General features: G+C 47.6%; 5 protein-coding genes across 5 annotated transcripts; 3 read left to right on the top strand and 2 right to left on the bottom strand.

The window, feature by feature from the left end:
- Nucleotides 1-8: 8 nt before the first annotated feature.
- GGS22DRAFT_160524 (uncharacterized protein) lies at nucleotides 9-815 on the top strand. Its single transcript, XM_047960937.1, has one exon. It carries the CDS (start codon nucleotides 135-137, stop codon nucleotides 528-530), a length of 396 nt encoding a protein of 131 aa, XP_047820138.1. The 5' UTR covers nucleotides 9-134; the 3' UTR covers nucleotides 531-815.
- A 189-nt stretch (nucleotides 816-1,004) lies between these two features.
- On the top strand, nucleotides 1,005-2,356 carry GGS22DRAFT_199588 (uncharacterized protein; the record flags this gene model as incomplete). The annotated part of the gene is made up of 2 exons (XM_047966309.1): nucleotides 1,005-2,020; nucleotides 2,166-2,356. The coding sequence occupies exons 1-2, from the start codon at nucleotides 1,156-1,158 to the stop codon at nucleotides 2,354-2,356; spliced, it is 1,056 nt and encodes a 351-aa protein (XP_047820137.1). The 5' UTR covers nucleotides 1,005-1,155.
- Nucleotides 2,357-4,952: 2,596 nt separating this feature from the next.
- GGS22DRAFT_179196 (uncharacterized protein) lies at nucleotides 4,953-6,116 on the bottom strand (the record flags this gene model as incomplete). The annotated part of the gene is made up of 1 exon (XM_047963659.1): nucleotides 4,953-6,116. The coding sequence occupies one exon, from the start codon at nucleotides 6,114-6,116 to the stop codon at nucleotides 4,953-4,955; it is 1,164 nt and encodes a 387-aa protein (XP_047820136.1).
- Nucleotides 6,117-6,659: 543 nt separating this feature from the next.
- Nucleotides 6,660-7,397, bottom strand: GGS22DRAFT_127151 (uncharacterized protein). Its single transcript, XM_047958373.1, has one exon. The coding sequence runs from the start codon at nucleotides 7,175-7,177 to the stop codon at nucleotides 6,728-6,730; it is 450 nt and encodes a 149-aa protein (XP_047820135.1). The 5' UTR covers nucleotides 7,178-7,397; the 3' UTR covers nucleotides 6,660-6,727.
- Nucleotides 7,398-13,892: 6,495 nt separating this feature from the next.
- Nucleotides 13,893-14,690, top strand: GGS22DRAFT_127128 (uncharacterized protein). Its single transcript, XM_047958372.1, has one exon. It carries the CDS (start codon nucleotides 14,106-14,108, stop codon nucleotides 14,637-14,639), a length of 534 nt encoding a protein of 177 aa, XP_047820134.1. The 5' UTR covers nucleotides 13,893-14,105; the 3' UTR covers nucleotides 14,640-14,690.
- The last annotated feature ends 1,087 nt before the right edge of the window (nucleotides 14,691-15,777 follow it).

Raw genomic sequence — 15,777 nt, 5'->3', positions numbered from 1 at the left:
CAATGTACCAACTTATCTAAATAACCTCCTAAAATAAGATCTCAGAAAGCTACTAAGTACTACGAAATAATAACCCTACCTGCCTAAACATCAACCAAACCTCATCTCAAGAAACCATAACTCAACACACCAACATGGCATCCACCGGCACCCCAACCAGCGGCCTCTCGCACGATGCACAAGTCCAACACCCCCCTTCAACAGGCAAAACCAACATCGCAAGCGACGGCTCGCTCGTCAGCTCCGCGGACCCAAGCATCAGCGCGTCCGCAACAGCGGGGCAAAAGCTAAAAGGCGACGTCGGCGGCGCGGTCAGCGGCAGTATCGGCAGCATGCAGGCGGCCGCGGGGGCGATGCTGCGCAACAAGGGCATGGAAGAGAAGGGCATGGCCAAGATGCAGGCCGAGGACGAGCGGCTGGGCGCGAAGAGGGGCATCATGCCCGTCGGGTCCGGGCAGAGACATACCACTACGCAGACTACAGGTCACACGACGGGCACGGGTACGACTGGGACGGAGAATATGCAGTAGGTGGTTTTGGGGTTCTTAAGGGAAGTTACCTAGGGATTATGGTTATCATGGCGTATGAAAAGGGGTATGACTGTATGAATACAAATGGGTAGCTGTTCGACTACTCGTTATCTACCAAGTAACCAATGCGCAATGATCGTTTAACGTGACTTCTCGGCGTTCTGGAGTTAAGGTTATCTGTCTATACGTTGCTGTTATGTTCGGCAGTAGTTACACATGGCGAGAATAATTCCTTATAGGAGGAACTAGGTAGTTGTTGCCTACACCCACCCACAGATATAGTAGCGAACGAGGCATTGTCTCTTCCAAATAAAGATTCTTATACATACCTAGGTACCTAGGTAGGAGAATTTACCTATAGTATGTAAAGCTGATGCGATGGAGTAGAACAATACCTAACATTGTGTAGTACAAGCAATACTCAATATCCCCGCAGTGATGTAATTGACAAGGGGCAAATGAGACTTGAATTCCGTCACGACTCTCACTTCCAGCATTGCAGTTGCTCAACAACTTCCCATGAATTGATTTAATAGGGCATTTATACAAAGATCCCATAGTTCTCGACTTCCAATGTGGCACCTCAAAATGAGGTATTGGACTTCAATAAAAACACTAACACGTCATGATCTCACCAGTCGTCCGAAGCGTCTCCTACCATAAAAGGTCGTTGTCTGGCATAGCTCTACGATTCCATGGTTCTCTGAGTCACCCACCAATACGTTCTAATCCATTGATATACCATCGATCGCAGATATTGAAGCCAGCAAAGTTCTTCCAGAAAGCCACGATGTCTTCTAGCAATAACAGCAGCCGTAACGACCCCTTCACCCGTGACAAGCTTTTTGACCTCAAAGGGCATGTAGCCCTTGTTACAGGTGGCGGCTCGGGAATCGGGTTAATGGCAACACAAGCGCTGGTCGCCAATGGCGCGAAGGTGTACATCACAGGTCGGACCAAGTCCAAACTAGACCACGTCGTGGAGCTGTACTCACACGGCAACGATACCATCGTCCCAGTCGCCTGCGATGTAACCTCCAAAACACAGATCGCAGATCTAGTCAACCAGGTCAAGTCCCAAGAGGGGTATCTAAGCATCCTAGTCAACAACGCAGGCATCTCGAGTTCAACACTGCAGACAGAAGCCAGGTCCGCGCAAGAGATGCGGGAGAACTTGTTCGACGCAGAGAGCTCGTCGGTGGACGATTGGACGGACGCCTACCGCACCAACGTACCTCCCATCTTCTTCGCGACCGCGGCATTCCTTCCACTGCTGCAGAAGTCATCTGAGCGTTTCCCCGGCTGGTCTGGCACTGTCGTCAATATCTCATCTATAAGCGGCTTAGTCAAGACATCGCAACACCACTTCGCGTATAATGCGTCCAAGGCCGCTGCGGTTCACTTGACGCGTATGTTAGCTGCGGAGACTGCTGCGAATGGGCTGAAGATCCGCGTGAATTCGATTGCGCCGGGTGTTTTCCCCAGTGAGAGTAGGTGCATTATCCGATATGTCATTTTGAATTTCAGCCCCGATCCCCTAAATGACATCCTATGATCACATAGCCTTACTAGTCATAATTACAAGTCATACTTCCTACCTATGCACAAGATTGATTTGCTGACACGATATACCAGTGACGACCGAGGGCAGCGGAGACGATCAGAAGAGCTACATCGAGCGCGAGAAGTACCAGAAGATACCGGCCGGGCGACCTGGCAAGGACGACGACATGGCTCAGACGATACTGTTCTTTGCTGCGAACCAGTACTTGAATGGCCAGACGGTGGCTGTGGATGGCGGATATACGCTTGCAGCTGGACAGTAAAGTCACAGCTTGATGCGAAATGGCCAAGCATGTGCATTAGGCGGCTAGTCTATCAGGGACGCTATCGAAGTTATCACATGCATCCGTTAAATACCGAGTTCAGCTCGCCTCAATAGCGCCCCCATACTCGATCCGTCATATCGAAAACCGCATTAGTGATTTCAGGTGTGGTATTTTGCAAGATAACATGTACCCGGAGACCTATCTGTCGTCAAAGCTCCAAATATTCGGAATCTCAACGTCTAGTCCGAAAAGTAAGAAGGATTTTGCGATCTCGTCGCCAAGACTAGCATGCGTTGCGGCGTCGTATCGAGCCTACTTACAGGTAGGTACTTATCTAACCCAACCTTACTTCTTGGCCACGTCTTATCCATGGATGTGTTTGTAGATCGGATCTACTGCGACGTAGTATGTAATAGCAGGTAAGACGCTGGTATAGAATGACATCAATTTGACCGAAAATCTGAGCATTTCTTTCCTATTGTACCTGTCCGAGTACCAGGTTGGTACCCAGGTAGGTAATTAGCGAAAGAATCCCAAATGCGGAAGTAGTTGTAATTAATGTTTGTGTAGATTGAAACTTGTAATAGTTACCTGAACCTTAGCAAAAAAAGTATTACGCGAGATCTTATAGAAGTCCATAGTTTCGAAGTTTAAGTAGTGGGTGGCGAAAATGTTTCCGCGGTCTTTTTAGTTGATCTTGTTAATGAGTTGGAGGCGTTTGCCATCCATGATACCATCACCCTAGAACCAAACCCGTAAGTTTAACGACACAAAATTCAATTTTAACAGACTCAATTTCTCTTAAAAACTATCATAAATCTTCCCTCAGATACATAAAAAATAAATGTCATCAATTTACATCTAGGTATCGAACCTTATCCCACTCCCACTCCCACATCCCTCCCCTTCCAACAAACAAGCCAATCCATGTAACCATCACAAGCCAACCCAAGTCCCGACGCGATGTGACACGATTCCACTGCGGGGATCGCCCGCCCCTCGGGACGGCTTTACCCATCCCCATCCCCATCCCCCAAATCCCCAATTAAAAAAAAAGCATACCCGTCCCTCCCCATCCCCATCCCCAGCATGGATATCCCCAGCGCCCGTAATACAGCCACGGCAGGTACCTAACCTACCTACGTAAGCGCGCAACCAAACCCCATGCCCATGTGTACTGTACATCCACATCCACATCCACATCCACATACACATATCTGCGATGCGATGCACGCCGCACATACACATCTACCTACATACATACGCTGACCTCACTCTGCATCTGCATCCCAGATCGAAAGCGAGCCTGGTCGAACATAGGTAGGTAAGCAGCCTTACACACGCGCAAACAGTTGTATCGTCGTACGAGGGTTTCCTATTTCACCTCCCAGTAACCATGGTGGATACGTCCACCTAATCAAGTCGCGTTGTCCGAGCCCACCCGTCAAGGTTTTCGATTGAGCCAGGGTGACATCACGGATAGATTTAGGGTAAGGGCGATCTACCGTACCTAAAAAAAATATCCCACTTCGCCCGCCCGCCGGATCAGCAGGCGGCGCGCCAACGACGCTAAGGCAGGGACGGGAGCGGCAGCGGCAGCGGCTTTTTTTTTTTCGTAGCGTACCGTAAGGCTGGGAAGGGAGATTAGATATCGGATGCCATTTCCACGTGCGGCTGCGTCACGATACGACTCTTCCATCGTCTCCGTAGCTCTTCAGCGTGGCTTTTCACCGAGTCTAATGGCTCATAGGGGTATGTCGTAAGTCATTTTGCTAGGTACGTACGAGGTAGATGCAATCACAAATACATGAGGGTATGACGACATTATGTTTATCGTTATATTCGCTAATAGATTATCGAATCTGATACTAAAGTTGGCTACGATGGCCACTATAAGCAAATAGGTGTCTTCAATATCGTTCATGATAAAGTTGCACGGGGCCAGATATCGTTTCAAATATCGTTACGTGTCAATAGCAACATCGTAAGTCAGTCTGATCCAATAGGTAACCTCGAGACACTCATGCGTTTCCTTTGCTGAACTTCGCATTCTGTCATTAAACCCTGAAAACATCCCTTCTCTGCGAGGCCGATATAACGCCATACATGATGCAGAGGTATATCCTTAGTTGGCATGAAGCCAAACCTGACCGAAGCCGAACCAAAACGAACCGAGTAACCGCCGAACCGACTAAAATCCTGTAGACCGAAAAGGGTAATTCCTCATGTGGAGTGGAGTAACTATGGGGATAGGAATCTGCTCACTCCGGGTATCATCGTAATTCTGTTATGCTGTGTGCCGAAAACCGAACCTGTCTCCCATATGATATGGTACCGTTGAATGAGTTGACCTTCCCAACCAAATAGAACCGGGGTAACAAAGGAAAAGAAATATGTATCGCCGAGATCGTCTGTGATCAAAATATGCAACCCGCTTATAGGCTGACCAATCCAACCCTGACCTAAAATATGCACAAATCATGAAATATCCGCATAATCCATAGAACCCTAAGATGTCGTTCGTCTAAGTTTAGCCCGAACGACATGATCCATGCCCGATGGATCACTGCGAGAAAAAATATGGATACGCCCTTCACATGTAAGGACCCATCCAGGCTTTGTCAAGCCAACCGACCTTTTCAAAGGCCGTCCACAACTTGGAGGCTTTGTTGACGTCAATCTTGCAGGCCTGCTGCGCATCCGTCTTGCGGAACTCCTTTCCCACCTCGAGACACTCCCGACGTCTCACAAACATCCGCCTCTTGCTCGTAAGGTACGTAGCGCAATCGAGTCGAAGGTTGGCGGCGAGCGAAACCTCGTCAGCGTGCAAGAGATGGCGATGCTGGTCGTTACTCAGATCAATAGGAGTCCCCTTCCAATCTACCTTTAGGCTGTTGGCCTTGCTCGGAAGCGAGTCAAGGGGCGGGCAAAAGTTAGGGACCGACTCGAAGTCCTTGTCCTCCCGGTTCGGGGCAACTGCACGACGTGGCGAAGGATCGGCTGTCTCGCTGGGTAGGCGCTTGGGAGCTTGGCGCGGAGTCTGGCCCGAACCTGGGGCCGGATACGATCGAATTGGACGAGGAGCTGAGTGTTGGGACTGCGCCGTCTTTACGACCTTGGCAGACTTTGTTGTCTTGGCGCGCTGCGTTTCCTTTCGAATCGGTTGTGGCTTTGCTGGAAGGATCAATTTTGGCTGCAATTTGAATTGAGTGTTGCGAGCTCCAGCTTTACGGTCCGACATTAAGAGTTGGCGTTCTCGCCTTAGCCATCCTTTTGGATCTTTGGAGTAGAGCTTCATGACCTGGGAGCTAAAATGCAGGAACAACTCGTACTCCTCCCGCTTTGGTGGGGTCGCTTGTCTGAAGAGATCCGCTGGTCGCGAATTGACATGGTCGTCCACAATTCGCCGGATATCGGTGGGCTCGTCCTGACCAAATAGCGGTCGCTGCTGAGGTGAATTGGCGACATCTTGCGATGGGTATAGAATAGGATCCTGTACGGGAGAGCCCGTCGGAGACATGGCAGCGACGGGGTGATCAACAGTCTTAGATGCGGGAGAAATAGGAGGCGACAGAGGTGGAATTGGACCCATCCGTCGAACATCTGAGATTGTTGGACCCATGGAATTAGAATCTCGTCTCTGCGAGAATGAATCAAAGCGAGGAGGCTCAGGAGGAGACATCAAATTGCTAATATCAAGCGGCTTTTTAATGCCCTGCTCTGCAGATGACCCAATTGACGCCATTGACTTTTCCATCTGATGATACGAATATTGTTGGTTGATTGGGAGAGGTTTCGTTGAAACCTGTACGCCAAAGGCAGGAGCAGGCTTCATTATAGTGTGAGTTGGCGACGTTGGTTTGTCAGCCATTGCGAATGTGGGTCGATAGAGGGCGAAGTGGCAAACCAGGCAGAAGCCTAATTGCGTAATGAAGTCGAATCGGTTAATAGAATACTAGGAAGCAAATGATTTATGCAATCGGGATTGAGATGGCCGAAGATTGAATTGATTTTGCGGTATAAATGATTTGAGTTTGCGAGAAACAAGCTTGGGTGGGAGATGGGAGATGGGAGATGGGGGATTGAAGATGGGAAGATATATGTCAGGTAAAATGGCGTGTGTTAGAAGTTGGGAGAAAATAGAAGAGCCAAGATTGGTTTCGGAGTTAAGGTGTTATATAGAGTTCCCTTGTCCTCGCTACAGCACCAATAGTGCCGCCCGAGAAACTTAAGAAACCTTAAGAAAATATAGTTAAATAGTCGATTGATGACCGATCAAGTCGTAATGTAATCCTCGCTGCGGCGGCGAAAGCGATAGTGAATTGATGTTGAGCTGAGGGCCACCATTTGCGGGGATGGGAGCTCTAATTAATGGTATCGGTATAAAGTACCTGAAGGTGGTCTAATCGCCGAGTCTAGCAGTGCGCATAAACAAAACAGGAATTGGAAGCTGTTTATATCCACGGGTGGCAAGAATTGAGATTGGAGCGAAGGGCGTAGATGATGTAGATGGTAGAAGTGGATGGATAGATATGTGTTTGTAGATGGATAGGTGACCAAAGTGTAGGTAGACAGGTTAGAAATAAGGAGTGGGAGTAAGAAGGTTAAGAAGGAAGGGTGGACTGGAAGATAAATGTAGAAAATGTAGCGAAGGTAGCGAAGGTACATGTAGATTGCTGTTAGCCTTAACACTGGTGGTGACTTCAGAACTTGGTTTTGTTTTGGGGTCCGTACCTCGTCGGAATAGACGTGGATGTGTCTTGATGGTGGTGTAGTCGAGGAGTCACACTCCTTGTCCCAATCCACCCAATAAGTCATCGACTGTCAGTCATAAGGCAAGGCCATACAGGGCAGGCGCGGGTGGCAGGGGTGTGCTACATTGGCGTTGGCTTTATTTTAGGACTGTCCTGTGTATGAAATTCAATCCACCCCTAGTCCCTTAGCTCCTGTACCTTCATGTACCTAGAGATCAAAGGTACTTCGAAGGTCAGAGAATGACATCCAGCCCCACTTTGATTCCCTGTCAGCCAACGACGGGATTTTTCAACTTCGCATTGGAGACGATCAATCTCATCTCTTTGTATGTATCCATGTACACATCCATGTACACATCTATGGGCATATCCATTGATATTTGTGTATCAATGCGACCGTCCAACCAGTACAAGGATTAAATGCATCGACACATTGACGTTGACGTATTGACTGACTTCGAAGCTATTCGAAATCCATGGACACTTTTATGGGGTACAGAAGTACGAAGGTACGGATAATAAGAACTGTCATATAATTGACAATTCTTACAACTCAATTGTGCCTCGCAAGCGACGCAATTGGGGAGTACAGCTTGTGTTAGCTGTGTTGACTTTGCAACGTGATCAGGCTTCAATGGAGAACAATTGCAAAAGCGTGAAAAACAATGTTTGGTGAGTGGGGGTGTTCGATCAAAGGAAAAGGGGGGGTATGCCACACAATCCACATAGTACATACAATACGCACAATACGCACAACACAACACATCTTCCTTCTACCATTTGGTGTGTACTAGCCATAGTTGGCATCTGCATACCTAATCCAGACTTATATCTGTAAGTAGGTAGGTAAGGTAGAGGTAGAGGTAGGTACTAGGTATGTGGTATATCGAGAAACAGCCATATGAATGTGTCTGGTGTGGTCCCCCAGATACATAGAAGCCCAACTAAGGCACACAACGATTTGTCACACCAACGGTCCTTGCCAACGCGGGGTCCAATGATATGAGGGAATTGAAGTGCCCGATGTTGTCCGGTTCGTAGGAATCAAATGGGAGGGAAAAGATAAAATGTGTAAGAATTGATACTCATGCAAAGTTGACGTCGACGGGAATAACCTTGGCGCATTAGATTCGCGCGAGATTAGGCACCGTAACTAATCGACGAATGCCGACTTTTTTCTGTTTACTTGGAAGCCATAATAGGTCATCTCAACGAATTGGCCCTACTTTTCTAGAGGGGTCCTGATGCCCAAGCTTTGACCTCTCTCCTTATAAGTGGATCGAAGGTTCGATCGAATACGGTTGAAATTGCGACAATAACGAAAGTGGAATTTTGCGTCGTGTCACGCAACGTCTGGTCGTCATTCTCCTCATCAGATACTGTGAATGGGATTTGTGCGAACCAGGTGTTCCGAAACGGTTGGCCAATTGGTAAGCGTATGAGGTGGGCGATGACAACTACCAACCAAGGCAGTAAAGTAACACACGGATGAATCTGAGAGTTTTGTGAGCTTCATAGCTGACCCGTACGTATCTGACATGTCATCGTCCCGTTAGCTAGCAACTTTGCCAAGCCATATGTGCACAAAGGGCAACGAGGATCATAAATAGGTATGTATCGAGAAAGGCTTAGGAGAGCTTAGGTACAGAATGTTGTGGTTTATGTTAGGGCTACAATAATGGGTACATGGGGTAAAAAGGGGGCATTTGGAGGGGAAGGGGCCATAGTATGAGGGTTTTAAGTTGAGGATAAAACGACAAGACGAATACCTACCTCTTATCCAAATATGTGATCTAGTATTTGCAATTGTGCAAGATGAACATTATGCAGTAGATACCTAGAACGCTCACAACGAAGTACCTAGTATCCTTATTTTCTTAATGAAAACTTGATTCAAGTAATTGCCGACCTCCAATTTTTCGGAGCTGGCTCGAGATGATACTGTAGAAGCGCAGTAGGATGAATCCTGATTTTATTACCCAGGTTGGTAGGTATTAGAGGCGCGACCGCGTTTTGATGGCGCAAAGACATCGTTCGTCATCCGGGGTTGACCCAGCATAAAATCCATAAATGTAATGCCATTTCTTGCATTGATAGCTGGAGATGATAGAGGACTCGGGGTGGGCTGAGCGGGTAGAGCGGCTATTCAGCAGTAGATCCGGGTACCTAACACCTAGCAGATAAAATGCTTCGGAAACAAACGCGATTGAGCAGACAATTGGGCTAGCCTAGTAGCTGGATAACGAGAGTGAGGAGAAGGAGAAGCCAAAGCTGCCACCTCAGTGACCTAGACCGACGAAGAGAAGCAATTGGAAGCTTCAAAAACGAATTGACCAATTAAAGAACCAATTCGTACAGATGGGTGTCCATAATTGGGTGGATTCGATCAAGCTGAAGAGCAGGTAGCCGTTTCGCCAGTGAGTCATAGATGCGAGGACAACGAGGCGAAGAATTCGAGAGAATTGAAAAGGGAAAAAAAATTAAGAAAAAATGGAAATGCAAATTCAAATTTGGCATTGCTTAACAAAATCGAGTGAGGGGGAAACGCAAGGCTTGCTTGGCTGTCAATTGACTTTTGATCGCTATTGAGAGCTTATCATTGGATAGGCAGAAATCTATAGTTCCCTTCCTGGTTTAGATCGATATGATACCGGAAAAGCATTCTACGCTATAAATATTTAATATAATCGATAAGCCAACTTGAGTAGGCACTCCTAGAGCAAAGTGTGTCAAGTACTGTTTTTAATACTAATGTACCTCTACGAGTCCCCACGCTAGAGGGTACAAGATCAGATTAACCATTCACCACCGTGTGTCATACGCCAAAGTCACAAGCCCCCCCTACCGCACCTCATTAACAGGGCGCCAGGTGGGTCTTTGGAGATGCTAGGAAGCTGCTAGGTGTGTAGGTAGGTAGGTAGCCTGCCTACCTACAGATGCCATGTACAGACGGTACAGATGGTACAGATCTCCTTCTTGCTCACGAATCCAATCTCATGCCTGTCCCCAGATCTCTTAACTGCGTTTATGTGGTAGTAACAATTAAGGCCGTGGAGCATATCGACATTCGATAACATGTACGATGTACATATTCAGCCCTTTAGCTCTTTTTCTTTTCGTTGCCTTGGTAGTACTTTAGTATGTATGCCTTATGCCTCACGCCGATACAGATACCAATACCTCATCTACCTGAACGAATGCGGAACAATGCACAGTAGCACACAAGCCTAGATTCCGGCAGTGCTGACGATATTCTGCTGCCTGGACTTCCGGATACCCTCGTGGCGACGGCGATATCGACCACGATGATCTGACTACAGTACTACCTACTAGGTATCTAGTGTACTGTACTATATCCATGGATATATGGATATGTAGGTACTACTGGGTGGGTGGACTACAGTGAGGTGCCAGACCAGTGCGGACGCCCCATATTTACCTCTGTTATTGACATAACAGCAACTAGGATTTTATCTATTCTACCTCATTCAATTCTACTAGAATCTCAACTAGAATAAGATGTAAATAACTCCTCAGGCAATTGATTAATATTAATTACTCAACTCTTGAGTCTGAGACGTTGTTGAGTAATGATAATAAGAGATACCTTTTTAGCTGTTATATCAGCAACATATGAAAATATGGGGCGTCCGCACTGGTCTGGCACCTCACTGTACCTGGTAATAAATAGGTACCCAGTTAGGTACCTATAATTTGTCATTATGGCACTCGGACTTTAACGGATTTATTACTGATGACAGCTTGGAAGCTGGAAGCTACGGCATTTATCTCTAATATAGGCTTTGCACTGGATCATCATCAACGGAATATGGACATACTAATGGCGTTTCCCCGACGGATCCGGAGAGTTCTTCAATTCGCATTGTTCCAATTGCTCCGTTGACCGAGCGCGGTGAAGGCAGCTAGTTTTATCAATTCCGCCAGCACCAGCAGTCTCAAGTATTTCCTGTTTCGACTGCTTGTTCCCGCTCATTACGTTACGTTATGCTTGCCCCCAGCTCCGCCTCACATCCCTTATCATTAACATATGACAGCTTCGATACCCAGTGGTGGGAGCACTTTCGCTGCAGATCCGAGAGCGCCCGAACTCTGAGTGTCTGTGTGGTGAGACGTTCTCAAAGCTAATTAATCGTGGTCCTATGAGCTGTGGTGCGACCAGGTTCTCAAGTCCTCCCGTATGCCTAACTAGGCACCACGTTTATTCTATTTGCTTAGAGGAGCCACGGGGGAATGCTCTTAGGAGTTGCGCCTAATAGGAAGGCAGAAATACTCGAATGACGGGAAACTTGCAGCGACTCCGTACGTCCCCAATTGGTAGCCTCGAGAGTCTAGACAATTGAGGCAAACAAATACCTAAGCACCATGTTATCGCCACTTTGGATTCTGGATTTGACCATTGGGTTTTGCTATTCATCCACAAGATCTTGAAGAACGCCCTTTGATAGACATGGAGTACCTATCTACCTAACTACCTACCTTTCTACCTACTTCCTAGGTATGCAGTAGTTAACCTTAGCAGTGTACATTTTCGAACTCAATTGGCAAGGCAATTGATAGTCGGGACAATCTATGACCACGTCCGAGAGAACAGAAGGTATCGCCCAATTCAATTGGTCCCGGTAAACCAATTGTTCGTCAATTGAGACCCAATTGCCGACAGAGTTGCTTCATCTGCAACACGGCATGGAAAATAAACGAACTACGGACCACGGACCAAGCAAGACCAAACAATGTCTATCTACTCTATTAAGCGTTGGTTGCCTCACTCAAATTGAAGCAGGCAGTTGGTTCTGCTTACAAGTACCGAAAACCCCAATACGAAGCCAGGTGCCTAAAAGGAATTGCCTAACAATTTCATCTCGTCAATCGCCCGTGCTACTTTCAACCTTTACTGTAGGTACAATATAATCAGTTACCTACGGTCGGTTGATATTAGACAATGTGGCTGGCGCTTTGATGCTTATCTAGGTAGGTACCTAGGTATCACGGGTGTCATACAGTTATGACCAATCTCATTATACGATTAGCTATCCATAGATGTGTGTACAGCCATCCACATGACCGCAATAGACACCGTACTGGACTCCAAAAGAGATGACGGCACGAACCTTGAGCGGCGGATCAGTTCGCCTAGATCCGCCCTAGCCGTCTCTCAGGCGTGGGATGTACCTGGTGAGACATGCAGCAAGTTGCTGTAGCATCGCGCCCTACTCTATCCTACACTCCCAGGTAGGTATCCTGCTATTCTGCTATCATGCTATTTATGGTCATCCTTATTATCGTTATCTTATTCTCGTCCCAGACATCCCTCCACTAGATTGGTGATCACGTTTCTTTCATGAAGGTCGTCACTTGACCTCTTCATTTCGAGTTACCCTTACCATCCGAGACACAGTGGTGGTATCCTGAAAAGTCAGGCGCTGCCGCTATGACATTTGTTAATGGTGTGTAGGGTTGAGGATTGAACCCACTCTACCACTTTCACATGCCGGAGATGATGAAGACCTGAAGATCGACGACCCCGCCGTAGGTCCACGATGTTTCAAACATCATGATACCTACATGTACCTATGTACCTTAAGATACCCCGCCTGTACCTAGTAACACTTAACACTCAGTCCTCCATAGCGCGTGGAAACTTCCTAGGTACGTCCATATTATCGATAGTCTCTTCTTCGAGCATTGAATGTCACCCCTCCTTTTCCTCCTTTCCCCTTTTTCTCTAATTGCAAGTCACAGAAAGACGGGATTGAACATTCCAATTAAATTATATCCATAAGATAGACCATACATCTAACTCTAGTTCCAGTGAACGGGGTTGATCTCGACTTTTATTCATAACCGTTTCTAATTCTAAATCCCAATCCCAATCCCAATCCCAATCCAAATCATAATCCCATTCGTATTTCTCTCTAAAGCCTCAATTCGATGTGCCTTAGAGCTCTAAGCCCAGATCTCACGGACGAATGGGGTGAACCATTCATCAAATCGCATTAATTATCAATCCCCTCTGCTAGAACCCGATTATTGATTATAGCCTGCATTACGTTCCCATTACGCTCCCTCGCGCTCACGTAATCCCCCGCACCGACCCGTATCAGTGCCATCAAGTCGGATTCGCTTTACGTGACTATCGTCGAACTATGACGGTCCCTTGGTCCCGACTTGCATGGGCATCTAGTCATCTTACCCAAGAAGGCGGATCAGGGTCCAACATGCATCGGCATTAAGCGCCCGAACTTTCGCTCTTATCGACTAGTCGAAAATCCAAAATTTTGCTTTGATCTTCGGTCAACATGAGCTTTTTTCCCGCGGTGCGCCGGTGTTGGCGCCGATGACTCTTTACCCCCCTCACGCAATATGGTCGTCAATATCCATTTCCGGTCTCGCCAATTTATGGTTGCGTGAGTTGAGGTTAGTCTCATACCTGTGCCACGCATCTACCGTGCTGAAGAGTCAAGATCATCGGCAGCGTCAGCATGAGCCTTTCGTCCGTCCAATCGAGCTCGCCGATTGCGCATTTCTGTCGCCTCGGCCCGCATTGTATTGCTTGGAATATGATATCTTTGAAGCGAAATTACGAGGTTGGGTCGCACGGTGTTCTATTAGGTTGGAAGACCCGATCTTCCCGAGAAATTCGGGAATTCGTGAGCTTATTTATATGCCATCTAGTTCGCTTGCGGCTCGCGAGGAAACGCGGTGAGTTGACTGACTTATGAATATGTTCTGTGGACCACTCTAAGTGGCCACTGAGGCTTTCTTAGGCGGCTTGGTGTGAGACAAGCCTTCCAGCCGGTGATTCATTTATCCCTTACGGCAAGCAATCTCAAATTTTATGCAGAGTTTGCGCCTATCTACGCGGCTTGGCCTCTACTATCTTCCGCCGTAGTAAAATATTAATCTAGGCTTTCTGCTAAAGTCGCAGATATTCGGTAACTATCTGACTATTTGGAGGCGACGCGAACAAGACGATGGCATCAGTATGGTGGAAAAGTACACTATATCCTTCCGAACAGTTCGTTGAGGCGTGTGGAGCAATTGTATTTGACGCCACCGCCAATCCTAAGAAAGTTCTTCTGCAACACTATAGCACGGAGGACGAATGGCTACTACCGAAGGGAAGACGGAACTGCAACGAATCCCGCAAAGATACGGCCAAACGAGAAGTCCGCGAAGAAACCGGCTATGCAATCCGACTGCGCCCGTTAACTATGGCCACTCGGGCACCTTCCGATATAGAATCAGCCGACGTCAAAGATATAGCTCGTACATATGACAGTCTCACCGAGCCTTTTATGCTGGATGTTCGAGATTTGGGAAATGGAAAGGGGGTGAAGTTGGTCTGGTGGTTCATTGCAGACGTAGATGGTATCGTGGGCAAGGGAGAAGTCCAGTTCAAGCCCGAGTTCGTTCAGTGCGACAAGGCCGTCGAGAAGCTGACATTTGAGAAGGATCGCGAGGTTCTCACGAAGGCATTGGAGCTTATAGAGCTCTCAGGGGAATAGTTTTAAGGAAACTTGCGCGGGAGTGGGTAATGGGCGACCACGTGAGCCCCGGGCTTCACATCTAAAGAATACTGCCCTTAGAACTACTCCGAGACCCAGGCTTTAAATGAGACTAATAGATTGCATTCTATCACCACTAATATCAAAAGCAACATTAAACAAATACCTGGGAGGGAGCTTGAAAGCGACGAACCCTACCTTAATTTGACTTATAAGCCCTACTTTACTAATGTACTATCTTCCGTAGAAGAGACCGACGTCTTCGCCTAGGAGATATCCCACGTGTGTGACTCAAGAGCCTCCTGTCTAACCAAATCGGCCTTCCCGATGGATTTCTCGTGGGACAACAGCACCCACACACTGTAAATAATAATTTGTGCTGCCTACGCGGGACATTCCAGATTCCCATCTTGCGGCAACCCATCCCATTGGGAAGATCTAGACGTCGCGCAACGGCCCGGAATCTTTCCTAGGTCAGCAATCGCATAAAGCTACAAACGCACATACGGTAGGTAGATAGGTACTTGCCTAACGTAGGTAGCTTCAAATGTCCCGTCATCCGGTCCCAACTCGACGGAGCATATAAACCGGGGCGTGGGGCCAGGCTACATACATACATACCTTACCTACCTACCTACCTTGTCTAGCTACCTACCTAGTTACGTACGTGTGTATACGTGCATGCGCATGTCGACATCTCCCCTCCCGTTCTCACCACGACTGTGGGTATGTATGTGGGTAAGGGGGGTTGCTGTATCACGCGAGGGGAGGGGAGAAAAAAACGTGTCGACCTGACGGGTTGGGCCTACGTGCATGGCGTAGCGCATTACTTGGGTTACATATGAAAATCTGGCGATTTCTTGTGGAGCACAGCCGGTTTGGGGCTAAGGCCGTAATTTACGGCTGCGGTGCGGAGAAGAGGGCTCGGGATGGCTTCGCCGACCTACTGTGTGTGTATGTGTTTATGTATGTAATGTATGTTGCTGCTGCTGATGTTGCTGTTGTTCGGGCTGGAGAGCGTGAGGAGGTGGAGTTGCACCGTTGGGTTGGGCGGAAAGGGAGGAAGGGCTAGAGAGGTGAGCTGAGGCGCGATGTAACGATTCTCGTGATGCGTGGTTGTGCTGTTTTTATAGCGGCG

The sequence above is a fragment of the Annulohypoxylon maeteangense genome (assembly GCF_022496945.1).
Source record: "Annulohypoxylon maeteangense strain CBS 123835 unplaced genomic scaffold GGS22scaffold_6, whole genome shotgun sequence".
Lineage (NCBI taxonomy): Eukaryota > Fungi > Ascomycota > Sordariomycetes > Xylariales > Hypoxylaceae > Annulohypoxylon > Annulohypoxylon maeteangense.
This window is presented reverse-complemented; position numbering and strand designations above follow the sequence as displayed.